The 26,510-nt window shown below is 36.3% G+C and overlaps 1 protein-coding gene across 1 annotated transcript in view; it reads right to left on the reverse strand.

The window, feature by feature from the left end:
- LOC142341630 (alpha-ketoglutarate-dependent dioxygenase alkB homolog 4-like) overlaps nucleotides 1–23,736 on the reverse strand; it is a 37,666-nt gene extending 13,930 nt beyond the window's left edge. The window contains exons 1-3 of the mRNA XM_075392732.1: nucleotides 23,595–23,736; nucleotides 23,221–23,526; nucleotides 91–378 (exon numbers count right to left, since the gene is read on the reverse strand). Of these exons, the coding sequence (XP_075248847.1) occupies nucleotides 91–378; nucleotides 23,221–23,526; nucleotides 23,595–23,699 (699 nt within the window). The 5' untranslated portion in view covers nucleotides 23,700–23,736. The remainder of the gene's footprint in view (nucleotides 1–90; nucleotides 379–23,220; nucleotides 23,527–23,594) is intronic.
- Nucleotides 23,737–26,510: the final 2,774 nt, after the last annotated feature.

Below are 26,510 nucleotides of genomic sequence, written 5' to 3' on the forward strand. Positions count from 1 at the left end.
AAATTGACGGCAATGTGGCAAGTGATATAATTGAGTAAATAAGCAATAAAAAGGTAATTGACGCCAATTATGGAAAGTTTTTGAACTTACGGTATATGGCAATTGCGGGTGAGTGAGTGATATGATTGAGTCACTCAGCAGATTCACAGTCACCAATCGATCTCCCCAAAGCCAGAAATCATCATAGTGCATGTCAATGTGAGATCCCCGAATGGGATCGTAATCTAGGTGGCACTGCTCAACAGCTTCGAAATCGTCCAAAACACCGTTAGCTTCAACCTTCAGCTTAGGAAGCAATTTCTCTGAGAACGAGGGTAGACCAGTGAAGGATTCCAGTCGCAGTTTCTTCTTCTTGAAATTTGGCTTTGGACCAAAATCCTGTAAAATTTAATACATACTCGATGCGGCATGGACAAATATAATGGTCATATATAAAGAAGTCACAACAAAAACAAAGCAGCAACGGAAATTTGTTCGGAAGAACAACAATTTCGGTCGTCCCTGATTGGCAAGTAAACAAACAATAACCATGTGAGAAAAAGTCTGTTTAGACTACATATAATTCTTATGTACAGAAACGAATTAGAAAAACTGGGTTGTCAGTTTCGAAAATCTTGTTGCTAAAAAGTACTCATCCTTAGGTTTTCACCCATAAACTACTTAAATTGACAAAAACCAATATTCGCTGAAAAACTGAATACACGCGTATTTCAAAATTCTAAACATTGCCATAATTCAAAGAACGTGATCAAAAAAACTCCCATTAATTATAGAACCAATTCTTCAATTCTGCGTTCCAGAATGATCTCCTTCATATTAAAAAAAAGTTTTGTGAAAACTATTTGCTTTTCTAAGCAGACGGTTTGACAAGGCCGTAATTGGGGGATGTGAAATTGAGATCTGTGAATGCAACACGGAGAAGCAGAAGCAACTGGACTGCATTTATCTCAGGAAACCATTTTTTCTAAAAACTAAATTAACACCTAACGTACAATTAACGCTTTTCTTGCTGGAAGCCAATTGTCCCATGAAAACATTTATTTTAGAATGATAAATAATCATATATACATAACCCTCTAACGTTGGGCAAATAGCTCATAAACAACTGACGAGCTGTTGGCTTAGTTGGTAGCTACCTACAGCTTAGGGGGTTTTAGCATATTTTAGCTTAATTGAGGGGGTTGGGTGGGATGACAATAGGGGGGGGGGGTGGTAACTCTGTTGGGGTTACGGGTAGTATGAGGCGGAGGGGGGTTAAATAGTGGGCTAAATAGAGGTTAAGAACCGCCCGTAAAACCGTAAATACAAATTTATGTTTCTCAAAAAGCTTCTGTGGATCACATAATTAGAGACTAGTGAGCCGTAAGGCTCTAAGCAAACTTGATGCCCTCCAGGCTTTACCTGTTTATCTCGTTTTTGAGGACAACAAGTCAAGCGATCAGACAAAAAATTGAAGGAATAAAATATAGCAAAAAGACAAGCCGGACTAACATAATCACTCAAGAGCTTTGCTTGAGATTAATCAAAAAAATTACAAACAGTAGGTTAAACACAATATAAATATGAAGAAATCATTTATTGAACAGCAAATAACGGATCTTACTAAGTCACAGTAAGTTTAACAGCAAAGGTCAGCAAAAGTTTCACTCGCGATAGTATTTTGATTGAGATAACAATTAGGTAAAGTTATGTACTGAACAAGAAGATGCTAGGTGCTTTACAAACACCCATCTTAGACACTTTTTATGAAATTTTTCGAGTGATCAAAGAATTAGGCCCACCAAATGTTGGAGCCATAAAGCAGTACGGAGAGAACAAAGGAATATAGAAGGCAGTGAAACGTGAGGGGCTCTGTAGAAGAGAAAGCAGGACTTGAGTTTGTGAAATGACCACCAAGATTTTTGTACTTAGCATTTAACAAAGCTCGGTCAATTAAAATTCTGACTCGTCCAACGAGATTCAGAATTAACGGTGCGAGAGTAATCGGCTCGTTATTGTAACTGAAAGACGAGGTAGATAAAGTGATGGACGAGAATATTGCTAATGATCTCTTGCTGTTAGAATGTAGTTATCGTTATACAAATACAGATAGTATAATTAAGGTATAATATTAAGGTTCCTATTGGTGGTAGTATTAATGAAGAGACGAATACGACAAAAAAATATATTAAGTAATAGTGAACTGGCTAAGATGAAAGATGACCTAATGACACTATTGTAGAAGCCTGTTTCCTTAAAGCTAAAGCATATTGTTATACAACAGGTAAAGGTAAAGAAGAGAACAAGTTAAAGGGAATAACTAAAGCTAATATTAATCAAATATTATATCAAATAACTATAGAAGATTATAAAAATGCTATATATAATTTAGGAGTAAATATGTAACTAATTAAACAATTGATAGTAAAAAAATCATGTGGAAACAAAAGAGCAACATAAAATAGCCATAGATCCATTTGATGATAAGGGTATTAGAGATTGTAATTGTAAATATATATTCTACGGCAGTTAGTTCATTTTTTTAAATAAAATAAGGAAAAATGTGAAAATTAGTACAATTTTATTTTTTTTTCAAAAGTCGAAAAATGGCAAAATTTGAAATATTTCATTACTTTTTTCTCCATGGTCGGGAGATAGCAATATACACATTACTGACACTTCCGTAAACGGGTTCGAACCTTTCACCTCTTGCATGTCTTCATCTTCTTATTCCACTGCACCAACTGTCAATTACTTCTATGATATTTCTTGTGACTTTACATCAGATTCATTAAACGTTGGAAAACATGCAACCTCTTGCATGTCTTCAACTTCTTATTCCACTGCACCAACTGTCACTTACTTCTATGATATTTCTTGTGACTTTACATCAGATTCATTAACCGTTGGAAAACATGTGCGGTAAATATTTGTAGGAAATGCAGTGAATTTAGTGGCGAATTTTCGAAAGAAATGCGTTGAATTATTTTTTTTACCGCATTCATTGCATTCACAGCAATTCCTACTTTAATTTGCCACAAAAGTGCGGTGAACTTCGTGGTGAATTTTCGTGAGAAATGCGGTAATTTTTTCGCCACAATCTTTGCTTATCTTACAAAAATTCAGCGCATTTCCTAAAAAATCCACCAAAAGACCTCGACCAGGGTTGTAAGGTGTAAGTACAACATTTTCAACAGTTCCGAGAGTCTGATTGAAACCAAGAGGTCCAGCCACAGAAAGCAGCCATTTCACCGAGAAAATTAATGAGCCGCCGAAAAGACACGTTTTGAGAAACATACCTGACTTAAGCTGATAGGCAGACCAGACCTAGCCAATGGATAAGTAATGTTGAGTTGAAGGGGTTTCGTTTAACACAAAATACTACCTCATCCTGATGAGATAAAGTTATCGTATATTATTTTTCTGACAACACTTTAAACCAGTATTCGCTGCAGGCCAAAACACCTACAAAATTTTAAAAAAATTCCCCAGTGCGCGACCAAAATAGGTTTGACACACCATTTCAGCAACCCAAGTTTGTCTGATTACCGGCAATATCAGTCTGGGTGGACTGGTAACCTCTGCATGTTCGCAATTCAGTCTCATCAAAAAACCCTGATGAACACGCGTGAGGTCAAGGGGAAAATTAGCGAGAAAAAAATGGTTTGGATTTGGACGTACATGCAAAGATTTAAACACACAAACGAACGAACGGTTGCAGAACGCGCAAAGTGATAACAAAAGGCAAAAATCTTACAATAAATGCACACAAAAAAAGCGAGCACACAGGTAAAATTTATGAACGCCAAAATTGCGAACTTGAAGGCACGAAATTCTGAACACAAATGCATGAAACTCTTGTGAAAGCTTCTATTTCCTCTGCCAATAAGCTTCACAATTTCTGTTGCTCCGACGCTCTCATCAAACTTATGGTACGGTATGCTTGCAGAAGCTGTTTTGGATTATTCCGAAAAGTTTTCTATCTGTCTCCAAGAATAATTTTTTTGCTCTTACGTTTGTTTCTGTTGACTAAGACAAAGCAGATGAAGAGTTTCGTCAACCCAAAGAGTCAAGTGTACAAGATTGTATTTTTCTAAAATTTCGAGGGGGAGGGGAAATGAGTAGAACATTAGCTCTTCTATTGCCTCAGATGTGTTTTTCTGTTGGAGCAAGCCTGTTCTGTTTAGATGGAACACGTTTCTGGATACTTTCCATGTTTGCATTATTTTCCTAAATTGCTAGGCTGAGAGTCTCTAGAAGGTTTTTCTTTTTTTTTCTGAAAAACATTCTGTGTTGTTTGGTACAAACAATTCTTCAGGCTAAGTCTAATCTCCTTTTTGGGTACTATGAAATGATTGCTGATGCAGCTCCTTTGTTAAACTTGAATTAATAACCTTACTGAAATTCTCGTTTTCCTGATTTAGAGTTTTCATTTGATTTCGATCTGGGGGTATTAATAGTTTGATTCGCTTTGCAATCTTACGTTCACTCGGCTACCAATAAATTCTTTTTCTCTCAAATTCAGCACAAAACTCCTTGCCGGATTCTGTAAGTGTTGCTTGAAACAAGTAACTCGAATGAATTGTTTTTTAACAAGTCAAAGAATGACAATTGGAACTACTGGAAATGGATTTTTTTCACCCTTTAGTTCTCGGTAGTTTTATTTTATTGAATAATTCGACGGCACAGTGGTCCTTTAATGGACAGGTATGTAACTTCTTGAATCAACAGGACCTGTTTCATGACTTTCTGGTCCCAGCTGTGCTGAAGCTGAAATTGAGTTTTCAAATGACTCAATTTGGGTTCAATTGACGCCGATTTTGAATTTTAGGATGAGAACCTTCGAAAGTTTCAGTGTACTTTTCTTGCCGGTTGAGACATTCGGTCTTTATTGTATGCAAGACGGCGTTTATTTTGAAGATTTGATATCTCTTCCTTTAGTTGAAAACGGTAGCATTTGCCATTTTGTCTTCTGTACTGAAGAATTCATTGAGGACGTTTTCAAGATTTCGCTCGGGGTTTTTCGACTTCTCTTCCTTTCCTGTGATAATTGTAATAATCGACGTAATGTTTCTTGTTCAACTGTTTCAGCTGACGTTTGCGTAACTCATTGTGTTTTTGGTTATTGTTGCCAGTTTCAATTCTAGACGCTTTTGTTACGTTCTTAGCTTGGACATCTTGATGTTGATAGTCGCTAATTCTTTGACTCATTAGAAAAGTTTCTGAAGATACTGCTCATCAAAATAGCTCAAATCGGTGTCTGGGCTGCTGCTATAGTCCTGGTTGTCGTTGTGTTGCTTTGCTAAGAAGAATGAATTGAATTTCGAATACCCAATTAATTTCATAAAGACCTTAAGCTTGTGTTAAATTATTTTTCACTTAATTCATTTTCCATATGATGCTTTTGACATTTACTCTCTGAAAACGGGATAAACTGTTATAACCCGAGGGCATTTAGTGTCTATTCGATGCTCAGGTCGATCTATTGTATTATTTTGGAAAATGAGCGCTTTTCTGGTCCTTACTCTAATTTCGCAAGATGCTCGCCTACTTTACGCAACGACGATGATTCACAAGGGAGCTTAATTGATGTTGACATGAATAAATTACCATATATGAAGATACTCAAGACACTAATAGAAAATTTTACTATGCTTCCTCAGTCACTTTTTGCATCCACAGGCGCCTTTACTCAGTAAACTTCTCTTTGTTATATCTTCGTCTAATCTTCTGAGCCTCATTTTTCCTGCTATTTGGAAAGTGGCGCTCATTTTTCCTATTCATAAATTAGGGTCACGAAACAAAATTACGAATTATCGGACCAGTTCTTATTCAGAGCTCAGATCTGAGAAAATCTAAAATTAATTTAGCTCATGTTTTCATACGCAGTTATTTATCTATTCCGGAGTTATGAAACTTGATTAAGTGCCGTTTACATCAAAATCGGGAATTCATCTCGTTGTAAGTCCTCAAAGGAGAATGTTGAAGCATTCAGTAGTATATCGTGAGCAGATCAGAGGGGGGTAAAAGGAAGTACCTATGTATTAAGATTAGGTATAGCCCATTTTCGCTCAAATTCCAAGGAAGTACCTCACAGCATGATACACAAGCTGTTCACACGAGGGGGATTAGCAAGTTAATCCCTTAATATTAAATTAGGTCATTTACTCATTCCCATATTGCACTTTAACAATGTAAATTTTCAAACACGTACCTCACAGCATAACACCCAAGCTGTTCTCACAAAGGGGATTAGTTTGGTAATGTTTAAGTATTAAATTAGATAGGGTGACTCATTTACACTTACGTACGGTTTACTAGATTTTCAAAAGTGTACCTCACAGCATGATACCCAAGCTGTTCACACGAAGGGGATTAGTTAGGTAATGTTTTAATATTAAATTAGATAGGGTGACTCATTTACATTACGTACGGTTTACGTGATTTTCAAAAGTGTACCTCACAGCATGATACCCAAGCTGTTCACACTAAAGAGATTAGCAAGACAGTGCCTTAACAAATTAGTAAGGACATTGACCCCCTACCATATTACAGTTTACTAATGTAAATTTCCAAAGACGTACCTCACAGCATGACACCCAATCTGTTCTCTCAAAGGGGATTAGTTAGGTAATGTTTTAATATTAAATTAGATAGGGTGACTCATTTACACTACGTACGGTTTACGTGATTTTCAAAAGTGTACCTCACAGCATGATACCCAAGCTGTTCACACGAAGGGGATTAGCAAGACAGTGCCTTAACAAATTAGTAAGGACATTGACCCACTACCATATTACAGTTTACTAATTAAGTTTACAAAGACGTACGTCACAGCATAACACCCAAGCTGTTCACACTAAAGGGATTAGCAAGAGTGCCTTAACAACAAATCAGTAAGGTCATTGACCCCCTTCCATTTTACACTTTAATAATGTAAATTTTCAAAAGTGTACCTCACAGCATGATACCCAAGCTGTTCACACGAAGGGGATTAGCAAAATAGTGCCTTAACAACAAATCAGTAAGGTCATTGACCCTCTACCATTTTACACTTTAATAATGCAAATTTCCAATAACGTACCTCACAGCATGACACCCAAGCTGTTCACACGAAGGGAATTAGCAAAATAGTGCCTTAACAACGAATCAGTAAGGTCATTGACCCCCTACCATATTGCACTTTACTAATGTCAATTTCAAAAGACGTACATCACAACATGATACCCAAGCTCTTCCCACGAAGGGGATTAGCAAGATAATCCCTTAATAACAAAATAAGAAAGTCAATTACCCATTCCCATATTATACTTCACTAATGTCGATTGCCAAAGACGCACTTCACAGTATGATATCCAAGCTGTTCACACAAAGGGGATAAGCTAGGTAATGTTTTAATATTAAATTAGATAGGGTGACTCATTCACACTACGTACGGTTTACGTGATTTTCCAAAGTGTACCTCACAGCATGATACCCAAGCTGTTGACACGAAGTAGATTAGTAAGATAATCCCTTAATAATATTATCCCGCGTAGATAAAAAAATACCCAATTCTGTCTAAAAATTACCCAAAACTTGCTAAAAAGTACCGAATTCTTGCCAAAAATAGACAACTGTTACCAAAAATTATCCAATTATTACCAAAAAAATACCAAATTCTTGCTTAAAAATACAATTCTTGCCAAAAATATCCAATTCTTGCTAAAAAATACCCAACTCTTGAAAAACACCCATTTCATGCCAAAAATACCGAATTCTGTCTAAAAAATACCCAAAACTTGCTAAAAAGTACCAAAAATTAGACAGATGTTATCAAAAATTATCCAATTATTGCCGAAAAATTCACAATTCTTGCCTAAAAACACACAATTTCTGCCAAAAATACCCAATTCTTGCTAAAAATATCGAATTCTTGAGAAAAACACACAAATCATGCCAAAAAATACCCAATTTTATCAAAAAAATACCCAAAAAATGCAAAAATATTACCCAATTCATGCTAAAAAAATACCCAAATCTGTCTAAAAACTACACAAAACTTGCTAAAAAGTACCCAATTGCTGCCAAAAAAAGCCAAAAATTATCCAATTATTGCCAAAAAAATCAAATTCTTGCTTAAAAATGCCCAATTCTTGCCAAAATACCCAATTCTTGATAAAATCCCCAATTCTTGAAAAAAATGCCCAATTCTGACAAACACTTTCCAAAACCTTAAAAGAAATTAACCAATACAGGTTGAAAATAGCCATTTCTTATCAAAAAAAACTACATTTTTGCCAAAAAAAAAACCTAATTCCTATCAAAACCGAAACAATTCTATTAAAAACTGTCCAATTCCTGCCACTTATATTTACCAAAAGTAGCTGAATCTTGTCAAAAATACTCAAATTTTACCCAATTTTCTTTAGTATTGTCGAAAAACACCCAAATTATAAGCAATATAACAAAATTTTATCAAATATTTATCCAAAATATATCAAAAATTATACAACTTGCCATCATCTGTATTTATTTAAATTCATTCTGTCAACCCAATTATTTAGTGATCTTACAAACACCATTTTTTGACATCTTCTTTTGTAAGAGCGAATCTTCTCAGGTGATCGATAAAGGTTTTATGAGCACAAATTTATCAGGAATTTTTCACTATCGTTACAAATTAGTCGTAAATGTATCAATTAAGTCCTAATACCACAAAAATCACGTCATACTGTCTTCGCAAATACGGACAATTAGGTGATTTCATCCTTGCAAGGGAGCCGCTCAACAAATTGTAGGTCAACTAAGACGTATGATTACCACAATTACCGAATTACAGATACCTAGGTATTGTATGGGGTCATTGAACTCTTGTGACCCACATCGAAAACAAAACTTTACAAGTCTCAGACAACATGGAACTAAGCAGATTCGTCCGTGGACATTTTCGTGACTATGAGTTTGCTTATCGACCAATCTATAAAAATTTACTCGGATTTTTTGAGCAGGAGAGAGAACTTAAATTCCTCTGATGTTTGTCTGACGACTTTGAAAATTTGCAGAAACCTGATAAGGATTGTGACGAGTGAGAAAATGTGTCACTGACAGAGTTTTATTGCAAGTAGAGAAGAAGAAAACGCAATTGACCCCAAGTTTGCCATGAAAAAATTTGACAAGACAGCTCCCTTGTCGTGTTTTTCTACGGAAACTGGGCAAGATGCAAAGGAAGAGGTACAGGAAGCGTCGGCTGTTAAAAACACTTCACTAAAGTCTGTCGGAACCAACCTTAGTACAATCTAGCTTGCTGGTATTCCTCGCTATACTCTCCATCACTTGACTAATGAAAAACTCATTACTAACATCACGTGACCTTACTAAAAACAGAAATGACATAAACACTAAATCATTTTCTACACAACTTTCATTGACATAACAAAATGTTTTATAAGATCTTATCGGCTACGAGGTTTTTTGTTCCCAATTCTTCTGTGTTTTAATTAAGTTTCATTGGCTCGATACATCGAGGTTAATTGTCAAGATATTTCAGTCATTTGTTTCTTTACCCTTACATTGTTCAGTTACCCTTATTCATCCAGGTTTTCTTATTTTCTGCTTCCAGATCTCATCTTTTGCTCAATTCACTAAAAGTAACTACCAAAAGTAGTAGTTCCAGTCATATCTTTTGGTAGTTTCATTCTTGTCAACATATTCAATTGTTACGGAAACATACTTTCATGGTTTCCCGAAAATGAAAAACGCAAAAACTCTTTCTTATCAGCCTGTAAAATATGGGACAAAAATATAAATTCCGAATAAAATTACCAAAAATTTCCTCATGGAGGACTTATTGGTTAAGCAAGTTCCTTTCTTGACTTTTTCTTTACTAGATTGAAAGTTTTTCGATTACTTGCTGTACTGCACGATTCTGCCGAAGGGTTCAGGATACTGTTACATGTTACCAAATTTTCCCAGCTCATGTTTCATGGGTTAACTGGGTCAATCTTTTTTGTTCTTATTAAACTTTTCCATCCTCAATTTTTCAAAAGAGAAGACTGCTAATCATTTTTTGATATTGTAATCTAGAAAAAGGAATGTCTCTCGTTGTATTTGATATTGAGTGCTTGGAGGGGAAAATTGTTAAGGAGTTGGGTGTTTTCAAGGACGGAATTGTTTTGGGATTCAGTTTCCTGCCACCCAAAGACTACCAACCTACTTTTCAAGCAAGGTGGAACACTAAAAATTTACATGGGATCAATTGGAGCAGTGGAAAACTGGAATATATTGAGTTGTCATCAATCATTCACCATTATTGTTCACCTACAACAGAATACTTTGCGAAAGGTTTGGAGGAATGTAATCTCCTCTCGAATTACTTGTGTAAAGATGTGGAGAATCTAGATGATCTTGGTTGTCCAAAAATTCCAAACTTCTCAACAAATTGGATACTGACTGGGATTGCAGCACTTATCCGTATCGACACGAAAAAACCTTTCACTGTGCAGAGAAGAAAGCTTATGCTTTCGGAATTTGGACTCTTGATCATTTTGATAACGTATAATATTTGTAATTTCTAATTGTATTTGTGATCGTTTTGTAATTAATTGTTTTTATTTTACTACTTTTTAAATCAGAGAAAGGTCGCATTGGAATATGATTAGCTCGCTGCAGATTATATGATGGCATAATAATGCTAGAAATTGACTAGTTTTCAAAATAATAAGATATTTCTTTTGAAATTGGGAACCAAGAAATTTCAGTTTAAAAGGTCAAAGTAAAATGAAACATTAAAAATTAAATTAAAAAAACATTCGAAAACTTCAAAAACTGGAGATTTGAAAAGGAGAAAAATTTAAAAAACACAATTTTTGTTGAAAACCTTATGTCGACCAAAAAGGATATTTTGAATCAACATGTGTTTAAAAAAAACGACTATAAAAAAAATTATTGAAAAAAAGTAGCTTAAAAACATCGAAAACTAACAAACCGAAAATAAAAAAATCAATACACACGTTTGTTTGCTTAAAACTTTATGTAATAAAAAATTGTACGTTTTTCATTGTTTTTTATGTTAAACAATGCAAGATAATGCCTTAAAAAATTAGTTTTTAACAAAAAACATTTAAAAAAATATTAAAATGATAATGTATAAAGATTACGTATAGCCCATTTTACCTCAAATCCCAAAGAGGTACCTCACAGCATGATACCCAAGCTGTTCACGCGAGGGGGTTTAGCAAGATAATCCCTAAATATTAAATTAGTAAGGTCATTTACCCATTCCCATATTGCGCTTTAATAAGGTAAATTTCCAAAGACGTACCTCACAGAATGACACCCAAGCAGTTCACATAAAGGGGATAAGCAAGATAGTGCCTTAACAAGGAATCAGTAAGGTCCTTTACACCTTACCATATTACACTTTAATAATGTAAGTTTCCGAAGTCGTACCTCACGGCATGACACGCAAGCCTTTCACACGAGGGGGATTTGCAAGATAATCCCTTAATATTAAATTAGTAAGGTCATTTACCTATTCCCATATTGCAGTTTAATAATGTAAATTTCCAAAAACGTGCCTCAAAGCATGACACCCAAGCTGTTCAAACGAAGGGGATTAGCAAGATAGTGCCTTAACAACAAATTTGTTAGAATGAGTCATATGTTCACCAGAAGGAACTAGGGGTATTAGTAGGTATTAAAGAAACAGCGGGTATCCAGCTGTTGTGACATAAGCTAATTACTCAATATCATGGGTCTTTTTGAATTGGGTATATGTTGAATTAGGTATTTTATTGTAAAATTGTGAATTGGGTATATATTGAATTGGGTATTTTTATGTAAAATTTTGAATTTAATTGTTTTGTTTGAAAAAGTTTTACTAAAATAGTTTTTAATCAAAGATTTCGTTTTCTACATAAGGCTTTTAACGAATAATGTAAACTTTAATGTTTTTTATTTTTCTGTTTTTCCATTTTTCAGTTTTTGAAGTTTTTCCAATGTAAAATTTTCATTTTTATTGTTTTTTATTAAAAAATATTGTTTTACTAAAACAATTTTTTTCAAAAATGTCGTTTTTTACATAAGAGTTAACAAAAAATGTAAATTTTGTTGTTTTTGTTTTTCTATTTTTACATTTTTCAGTTTTTGAAGTTTTTCATTGCAAAATTTTTAAATTATATTTTTTCATTAAAAAGTGTCGTTTTACTAAAATATTTTTTTCTCAAAAATGTCGTTTTTCATATAAGGTTTTCTTAAAAAAAAAGTAAATTTTGTTGATTTTTATTTTTCTATTTTTACATTTTTCAGTTTTTGAAGTTTTTTAATGTAAAATTTTCAAAATAATTATTTTTTTATTAAAAAATGTCGTTTTACTAAAATAATTTTTTTTTCAAAAATGTCGTTTTTTACATAAGGTTTTTAACAAAAAATGTAAACTTTGTTGTTTCTTATTTTTCTATTTTTACATTTTTCAGTATTTGGAGTTTTTTTCATGTAAAATTTTTAATTTAATTATTTTTTTCATTAAAAAATGTTGTTTTACTAAAATTTAAATATTTAAACAATAATTCGTAAAATGATGCAAATGGTTTTCAAAACTTTAAAAGTTTGTAAATTTTGTATTTAATTGATTGTATGTGTATTTGTTTCTAATTCATTTGTTTCAAAAAAACGGCTTTTGTTAAAAAGAGATATTGGTAGGAAAACTGTGAATTAAAAACAGAGGCGATATAAATATAAAACTAAAGAAAACGAGTTATAAATCCAAAGGAGTAGTGTGAATACCATCTTCACAGACTTTACGCTTGGGATAAAAATATGACAGTCCCACTTTCTTTAGTTCATAGGTACAAATTTTCTTGTTGTCAACAACTCTGAAGCCACGATTTGTTGAATAAACTCGCTCCTCATTGAACAGAACTTTTCTATACTTGTTTAGGGGCTCCTCAATGTTGCTCTTGTTGAGTCCTTTACTTGATAGTTTAACTGAGTCTGTTTCCTCATCGTAACAGCAATACGTCTTTGAACAAAGAGCAATCATTTCAGAGCATCTAAATTCTTCCTTAAAAAGTCCAGGAGTTCTCTTGTCAAAGGCAGCATGTTTTCTGCAACATTCTCGTGGGAAGAAATTGCTGCTAGAGTTTGCTGCAAAGTTATCATTGCAGTCGCTCTGTCTCATCCAGTACCACACTGATCGCATTTCTGGTCGAATGATGTCTTCAATTTTTTCTTCACTAAGGGCCATGTAGAGACTGTCGGTATCCATTTCAATAAGTTCGTACTTGTTCTTATCACAGAAAGGGGTTAAGAAGTTGTATTTAAGTTGTAACATGGTGAGTTTGGCGTACTGGAGGATGAAGAAGCCTACAATTATTGGCTCTTTATGATCGATACGCGACTTGCTCATTTCTACCTCATATATCTGCTCTGGTAGCTCATTCATAGTCTTGAAAAACCTTTTGTTAATAAATTTGTCCACCTCTGATCCTTTCACGTACTTGGTATTTGTATGTCGACTACGGTCCATGATCTGATATCCATACGAACTGTTTCCAATCAGCTTCATTGTCTCAGCAACGACTGTTGACTCCTTATTCTGGTCTCCTTCGCGGCGGGCATCGACAACATTCTGAACAAATGTCTCAAAGCAGCGTCGGGGAGTGTATTGAAGAAACCAAAAGACGTCTTTTAGGATCACACCTTTTTCTAGATAAAATAACAAAAGTGGTGTAATAACTGGTCCTCGTTCAAGCTTGAAACTGGAAATGAGCATTTTTCTGGGTCTGCATAGTAATTTGTTGCGTTCTGCAAACTCTTTCATATGGTCCCCAATATCATCTCGTCCCACTTCACAATTCTTGAAAATTGGAGGAAAGTCTTCAAAGTAAGGATACATTTCCTCTGGAACCTCAAGACTACAATCGACGACACCAAACAGTTCTCCACGTTTAATTTTCTCAATGAGCGAGTGCTTGTTCATCGCTGGTTGGAAGGGATAATTTGACTTGAGAAAGTCTTTAAACCCATTTGTGTTTTCGCTCCTCCACTTCTTCCATTGACACTCCCAGATCTCTTCAACATTCAACCCCAATCCCTTCAGGTACTCTCTTCTTTCATTGTCACGTTCTCTTCGCTTCAATCCGCTTTCTATGTCCTCGAAGAGAAGCGGTTTTTCCTCTTGACACGGACAAAAATGAAAGAAGCAACCCATCGCTTCAAAAACCGTGTTGCAATGGTTACAAAACCCATCAACTAAATAAGGACCGAGCTTCTTTTGTTTCTTGTGTCTGAACTGGGTTTGTATTTTACAATTGGGGTGAACCTGTTGGAAGTAGTCCATGACCTGCTGTTCAAAGTAGCTTCTCCAGTTCCTGTTTGGATGAAATTTTTCAGTCTCTTCATTGTAATCCCACTTTGTATAGGGTCCTGTTGGCATCTCTTTTGTCATGGAAAAAGGGTACAACTGACTGGCATCTATTCCGACGATGGACTTGCAAACGTTTTCTGACTCTCGAATTTTTGTTTCACCAACTTTTGCATACCTTGTAAAGATAATTGAGGGTCCCCCTGTTAACCACTTTCGAATGTAATTATCATATTCTTTATCCTTCTCACAAAACGGAAAAAAAGCTGCATCTGTTGACGAATGAAGGAACCTGTTTGCCAAGTTGGGAAGAGTGTAGCCCAACTTCAACATGTCTACTTGTCTTGAGTGGTAAAAACTGATCATTTTCTTCATAGCCTCAAGTGTAGGTTCGACATCTTTGTTATTGTACCACATGAGGAAGTCACAAAACGTCTGCATACCTTTTCTTTCCCATATATTTTGGAGCTCCAAGTAATTTTCTTCGGCATTTTGTGGAGCTTTCTTGAGTCTCAACTTCTTCAAAATTTCATCCTGTTCCATTCCACCGTTTTTCAATTCCACAAACTTATCGTAATCGACTGAAAGAACGTTGTGATTCTTCAACTTGCTCCAAAAGCTGTCAATGGGTGGCAGTTGGGATACATTCAACTTCTCAATACTGTCGAACCATTCATAGGGGAAGAAACCTTTCTCTTCACTCGCTCCATAGGCTTTTAGGAAATTATCCAGAGTTGTCGCTCCTCCCAGGAAGTTTAAAATGTCCAGAAACTGTAGACCAAGAAAATTCATGCCAATATATTTATTCCCCATTCGAATCACTTTAGGAATAACGTTTTTTTCTATTAAGAGGTGATGCAGAAGATACTCTTTTATTAGGTTTAAATCATACCGAGAGCTGTTGAATCCGAAAACAGGTATGGTACTGTAATAATTTTCAAAATCTTGTCTCAATGTTGATATCACCCTGAGCTCGCTTCTCAGTCTCCTAATTTCAAGATCTTCGTCTTCCTCCACCTCGGGTTCAGCTTCGTTCTCAAATAAGTCTTCCGCTCCGGTGGGTACCTGCTTGTCTTTCACTGGAACCAGTTGTCGAAGAGCCCAATATTTTTCTTCCAATACCAGTACGAAATCATTGAGTTTCTCCCTCATTAGAAGCGTGCTCTTTTCCGCTATATTACTCAAGCTGGATACAAAATCACGGATTAGTTGAAGTGGATCTTCGTTGCAAATAAAAATTGGTTCGGAGAGCAGATTCGAGGATATTGACACACTAATGGGGACATGTTTTCCAATCCATGAAGTCAAATCTGTGTTTTTGAGTGTACTGTCGGGGACTGTTACTGACTCAAAATCGAATACGATAAGATGAGAAAACAATCTCAGCTCTTGCGGAACATTAATATTTACATCTTCCAAACGTTCAAAAATAGTTTCAGATAACTGATAGGCTCCTGTTGGATATTTGTGTTGCGTGTTTTCTGAGCAGTTTTGCATGTGCCGCAATAGGTTGAAGGATCTGTCGAAAAACTGATCGCATACGTAGCACCGGAACTTTTTAAGGAACTTGTTGATGTCTGCTGTCCAACAAATGTGATTTTCATATCTCAGTAACGAAGTTGTCTTTGAACGTTTCATCGAGGAGCGACGAGTAAGTTCAGCAAACATTTCCGATTCTTCATCAAAAAAAATGGAGTAAATCTGAATATTTCTGTCAACTATAGCCTCAAGAACAGGAATATCGTCTTCATGTATTCCTTGAAACGTTTCGTCATTTCTCCGTGTCGCTGAGAGAAACATCCGCATCAATTCCATTGTATTATGTTGTAGCTCATTGCTACCATGTAATTCATAGGCCAGTGCACGGAACATACACAAATTGTCTTGGTAAGGTTTGTTTTCGCAGTCAGATACAAAACATTTAACTATTGGATTCTTGACTAAGGCTGACGGAATAGGTTGTTCTATGCATCCTAGCGGAACACCACTGAGGAGAAATACAAAGAAAGTGACATTTGTAACACAATAAAATTTCCACTTTGTGTCTGGACGTTGATTAATTAGATTTGGTAAAAATTCATCTTGTCTCAGCATTGATTTAATATAACTGAGATCTGAGTCATCAGAGAGAACCATGGGATTTAGGAATACGGGGTTGTTATCTGCTGCGTAGTAGTAGCGAAATTCGTCAGGATTTTGCACACTCTGCAGCACGAATCCAAACGAAATATTGATTTTGGCTGAACTGGTTAACTCGTTGTAAATGCAATCCAATTTGTCGATCACTGTTTCATGGTTGATCTCCATTATTTTGAAGTTGTGAATTTTCTTTCTGGACAATTCAAGAACCGAGTCTCTCAGAAAGTGTTGAACCGTTTGAAGTTCACTATGAAGAGCGGGAGAGTCTCCATAGATAGATAAGTCAACTTCCTCGTAGGTGCTAGGAGTTGAACGTTGGTGACTGTTTCGTTTGTGATGCAGAAGTTGATAATAAGTGGAGAAGGATAAGGGACAGCCGCTACAAGAAAACTTCTTTTTGATAACCAGAGACGGTGCATGTACGGAAGCAATGTGTTTCTGCAATTTATCTTGGTCAGGAAATGACTGGGAGCACTGTAAACATCTTTTTGCGTGAAGCTTCTGATGTCTTCTCATATTGGATTTCAAAATAAGCTTATCGCAAGAACTGCAAAGTTCTTTTTGGTCCGACTTTCGAGGCATCTCTGAAAATAAACTAAATTGTAAGATCAGAAGTGAGAAAGGAGGAGTGAAAAAAAAATTGTTAAAATGAAAGTTGCGATGAAATAAAATATTTTTCAGAAGTTTTAATGATTATTATACTCAACTGCACTCAATTATGTCAATCAGAAAAATGAAAATGAAACCAACATGAAATATCCTTTCATAAATATGACGTCATGATGACAACATTATGACGTAATTGTGACGACAGAATGACGTAATTATGACGTTATTGTGACGAATTTATGACGACACTATGACGTAATTGTGACGACACTGACGTTATTGTGACGACAGAATGACGTAATTGTGACGTTATTATGACGTAATTATGGCGAAACTATGACGTAATTGTGACGACACTGACGTAATTGTGAAGTTACTATGACGTAATTATGACGACACTATGACGTAATTGTGACGACACTATGACGTAATTGTGACGATAGAATGGAGTTTTTATGGCGTAATTATGACAACACTATGACGTTATTGTCACGTGCTATGGTGTAATTGTGATGTTTTGAGTCGAAAATTTTTTGATCATTAATGGTTGTTTTTAACCAGTACTTGGGTATGTATTCTTATATCCTCAAAAACAGTTTTAATAAAAGCAAACTTACCAGTTTGTGTTCTGATTTAGCAGCGAAGTGAAGTGTTGCGTTATCTGCTATTGGGGTAAATTTTGGTCGGCTAAAATGGTTCAGTTTAAAAACAGGAACAAAAGAAGATTTCAATCAGTTTACTTTTTGTGCTTACCCGCTTCAACACTAAATGTTCAACTTGAAACTGGCAACAAGGAGTCGGAAACAAAATCTATCTGAAAACAAAAAGATAAATTAAACTTGAATTTTGATCAACTGATTTTTATTAGTTGTTTTGAGATAATGAATAGTATTGCTGAATGTATGAGTAATCCGAATTAATTTCTTATTGAGATATTATTTCGCTAATCCCTTTCGTGTGAACAGCTTGGGTACCATACTGTGAGGTACATTTTTGAAAAGTCGTACGTAACTGTAAATGAGTCATCCTTAAGTATTATTAAACTATTGTCTTACTAATCCCCTTCGTGTGAACAGCTTGGGTATCATGCTGTGCGGTACGTCTTTGGAAATTTGCATTATTAAAGTGTAATATGGTAGCGGGTCAATGACCTTACTGATTTAATATTAAAGGATTATTTTGCTAATCCCTTTCGTATGAACAGCTTGGATATCATGCTGTGAGGCACAGTTTTGAAAATCACGTAAGTCGTACATAACTGTAAATGATTCATACTGTCTAACTTAATATTAAAACTGATTCCTTGTTAAGGCACTATCTTGCTTATCCCCTTTATGTGAACTGCTTGGGTGTCATTCTGTGAGGTACGTCTTTGGAAATTTACATTATTAAGGTGTAATGTGGTAGGGGGTCAATGCCTTTACTGATTTGTTGTTAAGGCACTATATTGCTAATCCCTTTCGTGTGAACAGCTTGGGTGTCATGCTTTGAGGTACGTCTTTTATGGGAAGGGGTAAATTACCTTACTAATTTAATATTAAGGGATTATCTGTCTAATCCCCCTCATGTGAACAGCGTGGGTATCATGCTGTGAGGTACGTCTTTGGGTTTGAGGGAAAATGGGCTATACGTAATCTTTATACATAGGTACGTCTTTTTACCCCCCCTGTCTTGCTCACGATATACTACTGCATTCTCTGCCAGGGATTTTGAAAAATTAATTCCAATTAATTGGCTAGACAAAAAGAGGAGCAATCAATTAATTTAATTGGCAAAACAAAAATCAATTATTACAATAATTGCAATTACTGATCAATTAAATTTGATGTTCCATCAATTATTTTTTTTCATAGATTTAAGAATAATTCTGCCTTGATTTACCCAAAAATGTACGCAAATGGTTATGTTATCAGAATTATTCAATTTCTTATAGTAGTAGTAGTAGTACAAGCTTCGGGTTATTGCCCCTGGGGTGTGAATCCCAGTGTTTGTCAAGTCTATTTCAGTTTATCTTTTTTCCAGTTGTTGCATGTTTAACATTTGCACATTATTCGCCAGGTGCACTTGTTCAGTTGATTTATAATAACATAATGATAATAATAACAAAGGATTTAGAATAAAGTAATCCACGGGTTCGCATAAAACCCGGTTATTGAGTTGTTCAAAATTTTGTGTTATTTACGTAAAGATGAGTTTCTTCAAGTCTCTACAGTTATTGCAGCCACACAAGAGACGCCAAGTGCAAGGGTCTGATTCGTTGTAGCGGGATATGAAGAACCGATTGTAGAGTTCCAGGAGTTTGCTCTTGTGCTCTCGATCAAGGAGGATATCATATTTGAAATAATCATTGAACAGATTTGCAAGGTGACAGGCTCGGTACCAAAAATCTGAATCACTCTTCTGCAACCCCATTTGCTTACAGATAAAATTTCTAGTGACTTGGGCTCTCCGGATTCCCACCTCAGCGAGAGTGACATGGCTTTGCCAGTCTATATCAAATTTTCCCGATAACATTTTTGCAAATAATAACACGACATGAAGTTCTTGATATAGAGACAGTGGCAAGATGTTGATTTTCTGAAATTTTTCCTTGTATGAGAGGACGCTGTTGCTGGTCTTGAATATCCAGGCCATTGCTTTTCGTTGAACACATTCAAGTAAAGTTAAATCGCCCTTTGATGGTTTCCACAAGGCCGCGCCATAGCTGACAATTGGCACGACGTAGCAAACATATGCATTTTTCCTGGTTGCAAAATTTGCCTTGCAAAGGTTTCATTTTAGCAGAAGGAATGCGTTCAAGGCTTTTTCAGTTCTTTTCTTCGCGTGTAGTGTTCAGATTAAAGAGTCAGTAACAAAGAGGCCCAAATCTTTAATCGATTGAGTGGCTTCGAAGGTATAATTGAGCAGAGATATTTGGGCAGAGCCTTTAATACACAGCAGCTTGCTTTTCGTAAGGTTCATTGACATCAGATTATCATCGCACCACCTCTACAGTTTTCTGACATCTATGTTGAGCGTCACAGGATTGGTCCCTACAATTTTGTAATCATCCGCATAGCCAAAAGCCTTTGACATAACACAGGACGGCAAATCGTTTATGAAGACTAGGAAGAACAGCGGGCCTAGAATGGAACCTTGGGGGACGCCACTAAAGACATCAAGTTCTTTTGGGGTTGTACTATTTATTCGCACTGTTTGTTTCCGATTTGACAGATAGCTTCGAAGCAGGCTTAGGCAGTTTCCTCCGATGCCAAGCGCCGATAGTTTGTCTAAAAGTAGATCGTGAGAGACTTTGTCGAATGCCTTCTGGAAATCGATATAAAAGGTCGTGAGGTAGGAAGGGTTGGAGTCCAGGCAGCTGAAGATCTCATGCAAGTACTCTATTAGATTTGTTGTGGTCGATCGTTTAGGCCGAAAACCATGCTGTGCGGGATTTAAGGTTGAGTAGACTACTGGAATCAGTTTGTTGAAGATCAGCGTTTCTAGTAATTTCGACACTGCAGACAGAAGGCTGATTGGTCTGTAGTTAAAGGCGTCCTGTTTGTCACCATCTTTATAGATTGGTACAATTTCAGCTACTTTCCATTTAGTTGGGAAATGAGCTTTGCAAGCTATTAAATTGAAGAGTAGACAAAGCGATTTTGGCAATGAATTGTGGAGGTTTTTTAAGAGCGCATTCCCTATCCTGTCTGGTCCTTTGGCTTTGTTTACATCAAGTTGCAGCAGTGAGCTCTGGATTTCTTCGGTGGTGAAGTAAACGTGGCTCAACTGAATTACAACGTTCTTGTTGTCTGTTGTGACTCTGTAAGGCATCTGTGTGAACACTGACTGGAAGTAGTCGTTAAACAGTTCGGCTTTAGCAACGTCAGTAGTAGCTGTTCGGTGATTCAGGATGATTTCGGCGGGCACAGAACTTGACTTGGTGACAGACTTGAGATAGCGTTGTATGTCAGTAAACTTGCCATCTTGGAAGAGTCGGAGTTCATGCTCTTGTTGGTCGTGTTGAAGTGCTAGAGCAAGATTCGTTTGCACCTGCTCGATTTTGAGTTTAGTTGTGAGCGTTGGTTTCCGTTGCGCCGCTTTAGTTGAAGGGTATTCAATTTTTTGATAAGGTGAGACGATCCATGACTGACCCAGGGCGCGAGTTCAGATCTGTGTTTTGTGATGATAGGTAAGAAATCTTGGAGGATTTCATAAAGCCATTGGTTATGTACCAAAGATCTAACATCAAGTCTACGTTGCTCAGACAGTAAGGAAGAAAAGGATGCTGAGCAATAAACTCGTTTATCTCGTTCCAATTAGCTTTCTTATATGCAAAGGCTCCAAAGTCGAGCTTCTGCCTTGGTTTTGGCGGTTGTGTGTGTGATAGCTCCTCGTGCCGCTCCAGCCGTATCACATTTCCAATATCCGCATTGACCTCGACGTGCGCCAGTTTTCGGTGGCGCTTCAGGTTTTGGAGTTGGTACAACAGTGGGGACTGCTTCTATTTGGGGCTTGCTTGTGAGGAACGACTTGATCTCAGAGACAGCTTTCTTGAGGTCAGTCATTTCGCTCTCAAGGTTTTTCATTTTGTTTTCCTGGTGCTCTTTTACCGTCGCGTGCTCTTGAAGTGCATATTCAATCTTTTCTTGGCGTTTATCTTCAACGCAAGCGTTACAAAGCAGTAGGGCATTTTTACCGAGGGCAAAGACTCCTTTCATTGCCGTTTCACTTAGGCCTGTGCAGTTCTCTGTTAGGTGCATTCGACGTCCACAAAAGAAGCAGTCACAAGAGCTTTCATTTTTCAGAATTTTCTCGGCACATGTAGAGCAACAATCGGAGATTAACTTCATTCGATGGCGGGTATTGTGTTTAGACATCTTCCAGGGGCTCAGAGCCAGAGACTCAATAAGCGCGCCTTAGAACATTAACAGTTTGACAAATGAACAAGAACTAGTAGGGGCTCAGAGCCAAAGACTCAATAAGCACGCCTACCTGATCTAGAGTTTTCGTTTGGCTTCCCGTCGTTCACCAGCCGATCGTCGCGTCGTACCACGTGTCTTGAAGATTCGCTTGATGTCAGTGTTGTAGTGTAGTACTGATTCCAGGCTTCGCAGTTCCTCGTCTGGGTGTTGATGGAGCACTCGGTATTCTGCTAATACCAACTCGTCGATTTGTTCGGAGGCACTAATGATGTGCTTTGTCACGTCGATTACGTAACACTTTAGAGCCTTTACAAGTTTGTCAAAGATATAAGGCGCTCCTTCGCGTTGGCAGGTGACAACACAAAGAGGTTGAGAACAGTCTTCAAGGTTTCGATCAATTCGTCAACCGTTTGAGGGGTGTTTTTCTTCCTGGGATGAGAGGTTAGAGTATTATTCAGAAGATCGTGCCAAAGAAAAATGTTTCGGTTTCTCAAAGGAGCTGATGTAAGATAATCGTAACAATAGTTTGATGTGTTTGGGTCTAGGTTAAGGCCAGGGAAAGAGTAAACAATGTCAGAAAGTTTCTCTTGTTCTGATGGTTTTAACTTGTTGATGGAATGATAAAGGGAACTTGCCGCAACTATTTTGATCAAACGGATAGAGAGGTGAAAGATACAAATGATATAATATAAATTGAGAGGAACTAAGCTGGTTGAGGAAGGGTGTTGACTACAGTGTCGAGGTAGGACGTCCTGACAGTAGGTCCACCCAAAGATATCGTTAGAGATAATTGATATATCCTCGTGATAAGCTTTTCCAGAAATCAATGAGACTGGGGGCCACCATGGCTGCCCCGCGTATTCATTTTAATAATCTGAAACTATTTAATAATATTTAATATTTTTTAACACAACGACAAAAACTTTTTCAACGACAAAAACTTTTTCAACTTTTTTCCTTATAGCAACGACAAAAACTTTTTTAACACCCAAATCTACCAAATTACATGCGATCTCTGACAGAAGTTTGTGCTCTAGGAACTTTTTCTCTAGTGGCGGGTTTGTGACCAGGCAAAATGCTGATTCAATTTTTGTCAATTATTGGGCAATTAATTGGGTCGTTCCAATCAATTAATTGCCAATTATTGCAATTACAATTAATTTTTCCAAATCCCTGTTCTCTGCTACGCATAGAATCACTCCAGCCTCGTTGTTACTGGTTATAAAAACTAGGGTTTAAATTTACCTGCTTCAAACGCCCTGATTGTGACGCTTTCCACTGGAAACATTCTATTTCTTCAATAATTTTGGCCTCGTATTTTGGATCCATAAAAGAGCAGAATACGAAAATTCCACAAACTGTTAGTCGTTCGCTGGTCTTTTTGGCAAGGTGTTCTTCCAGACACTCCAGAATACATCTATTGAAGGTTTCACTTCGTATGTATATCCTACAAAGCGTGGTCACCAATTCGTTGCTTTCACACCAATCAGCATCTATTACACAATGAAAATTGTGGGCGAGATGACAAAAGGGACAGTATATGAACGTATTCTGTAGAAAAAAAATAGGTTATAAAAGACAAACTTATGGACACATTTGATATATAAATTCTATTTTACCTCATCTGTAGCAAAATTTTTAGAGTTCAGATGGTTCACTTTGTCAATCGAACATAAGATACAACTCCGTGCACCCTTGCAACCGCAGGGAGTCAATGAGTGCATATGTATACTAAAATTGACAGAAAAGACGAGATTATGAGAGAGGGAGAGCACTGGAATTCATTTTGAACTATAAAAACAATGAGTTGTTCAAATTGAAAGTGTGATATATATATATATATAAAGAAAAAGTTTTTTGAACAGATAATAATGAAAAAACACAGTGGATGAAGTTAGTGATGATGCATTAAACGGAGCGGAAACCTTTCGAAGTTTCAGTCCGCTTTTGTATTGCACCTAATAAGGATTTTAACTTCATGGAAGTTTGGTCAAAAAATGAATTCCCTAGAAAGGCCGATGATCTGTGGTCTTGAAACGTGATGTGATTAGTTCTATTATTTATGAGAAAATTAGCACTGGGGAGACTAACACGTTGTTCGAACGCTTTCTTGTTACCTTTGATTTAGTAAAAATATAAAGATTTGTTGCTGAATGCATTGGTCAATGCTCAAAAACTTTTTTCCTACGCGCAGTTCAGATAAAGACTTTACAAATGAGCAGAAAAATTCAGTTTTTAGATCCCAATTTAGCAGCCTTTCCAGAGAATGTATAAACTTTTCCTTATAGCAACGAAGAAAAGGCTATTGTAGACAAGATGAGAAAACAATAGCATCTAAACATAACCGACTAACGTCGGGCGAATCGCTTTCAAACGACCGGCGAGCGGTTGGCTTCGTCAGTAGCTATCCACGGTTTAGTGAACCTAGCTTGATTTGACTCAGCAACTTTTAGTTTTATAGCTTTGTTAGTAAATAAATCAGAACTGATTTTAAAAAAATTGCAAAATTTTGCGAAACTAAAAAGAAAGCTTCCAGATTTTGTAGTGAAAATGTTCCCAACTATTTTTTGTCCCTGGAGTTATGTCAATTAACCCATCTGCAAGGCTTGAAAATTTCGTTGGTCACTGATGATCGTTAAATTCAGAAAAGGACAAAATTATTCAAAAATTTCGAAAGCAATAGCAAATTTTATTAAATCTTTATTTCAAGATAATAAAATCTTCAAAACCGTTTCATTGTCTCAAGAGACTATCCTGTATCCTTATTCCCAGCTTTAAATAGTTTCACTGGCTCATGAAGATGCATAAACTTGGAAAATGATAACATTTTTCCAAAAATTTTGTCAAAAAACTGCTAAGAGCTGGAGTCATAACAATTTTGATAACCATTCCAGTAACTGTATAAACTATGCAACAGTTTATCATCAAGCAACGAGGAGGTCCCTATGACTGTGGTACCCTAAAAAATGATTAAAAATCAAAAAGATTCAAAAAATTTGAAAAATTGCAAATATTTCTTAAAATTGCTTGTATTAATATCTTGAAAAACATTCCATTACATCTAGAATTATGCAGTAAACTACAATCAAACACAAAAGGAGGTTATGTGGCTTTTAAGGCTGGAGAAACTTAAACACCTACAAAAATTTTTTAAAAAAGTTGAAAAAAGCAAGTTTTGTCAAAACAATTGATAAAACTTGAAATATTAAAAAATTGAATGCTTTTCCCTGACAAATGATATTTTTCAGTAACTTATTATCAAACCCTTAAGTGCGTTTTCTGGCCCCTGCGTCTAGAAGGTTGCGTATAATGAAATATAAATGTCCAAAAAGTGGAAAAATTTGAACATTTTAACTTCACTCCACAAGTATAAGTCTCCAAAACAGTTTGAGCTAAAACAGAGCTAAAAGGCTCTAAGAGCACTTAATGACCACTGGGCGCTACCAATTTATCACGTTTTTGAGGACGAAAAGTCAAAAGCGTCACACACAAAATCGGTCCCGCGAAAAGTCGCTTAAAAAATACAGACAAGACAAATATAATAATAATATAATTGCTACAAAGTTCGTTCGATAGCAATTAATAAAACTTTTAAAGATTTTGAAGGGAGCTGATTCCTAATTATGATTTGGAGTGAGATTCAGGATCAATTGCAAGTATCTACAATCAGTTTTCTTTTTTTATTCTTTGGTTGTCCAGACGACTTGTTTCCAATAAATTGTGAAGTTTGTAATGATAATTGAGTACCTTAAATGTATCGTAATCAGATATTCCATATAATAATTTACCTTAATGGGCTTGTGTTTGATCTTGAATAAAAGCTTGCAATAAGCGGTGCTTCATGTGAGTACCACGGCAATTTTATTCAATATCTGCCCTGAGTTTTCGAACTCCTGATCCAGCGAAGCCAACCCAAGAGCAAGGGTCCTGGTGGATGCAATGCTTTGCTGATGGTCTAACAATCAATGGAATTACGGAAGACTCCCATAAGCCTCAATTTTCAGATCACATGGAGGGCGGGACTCTTTAGTATTCTCTCGTGAGCAACTATTTTTGAGGATGAAAACCGTATTCTGGATGCTCAATTCAAAAAACCTTCAAGAATAATATACGCAGCCATCAAGTCCTCTCCGGCTAGCTGCGAGAAAATAAGTTCAACATAATGTATTTTTAGTGAATACGGAACTTGTTGAGCGCTGTGAAGGCACAGACTTCATTGTGCAGCAACACAAATTCATACCTCTTTGCGATGTTTCAGTTTCTGGCCTTATATCTCATGAAAAACGTGTTCAACTTTTGGAGTTGCCGGACTCATAAGCTTCGCTTGAGCGATGCATTTCCCTTGCCACTGCAGTTGCAGTATCTGTCAATTTCTGCCATTTTATCGATTACCACTCAGACACTCCACCATCTACAGCTAGAGCATGCACACGTCGGAAACATTTCTGCTGTCAATAAAAGAACAGCTCATCCTAATAAGGCTTCGAATCATAAACGTGGATTTTTTGGTCTGGAAGAAGATCCATTGAATAAAT

This window comes from Convolutriloba macropyga, chromosome 6 (assembly GCF_964194025.1).
Source record: "Convolutriloba macropyga chromosome 6, txConMacr16.3, whole genome shotgun sequence".
NCBI classification, from domain to species: Eukaryota; Metazoa; Xenacoelomorpha; order Acoela; family Convolutidae; genus Convolutriloba; species Convolutriloba macropyga.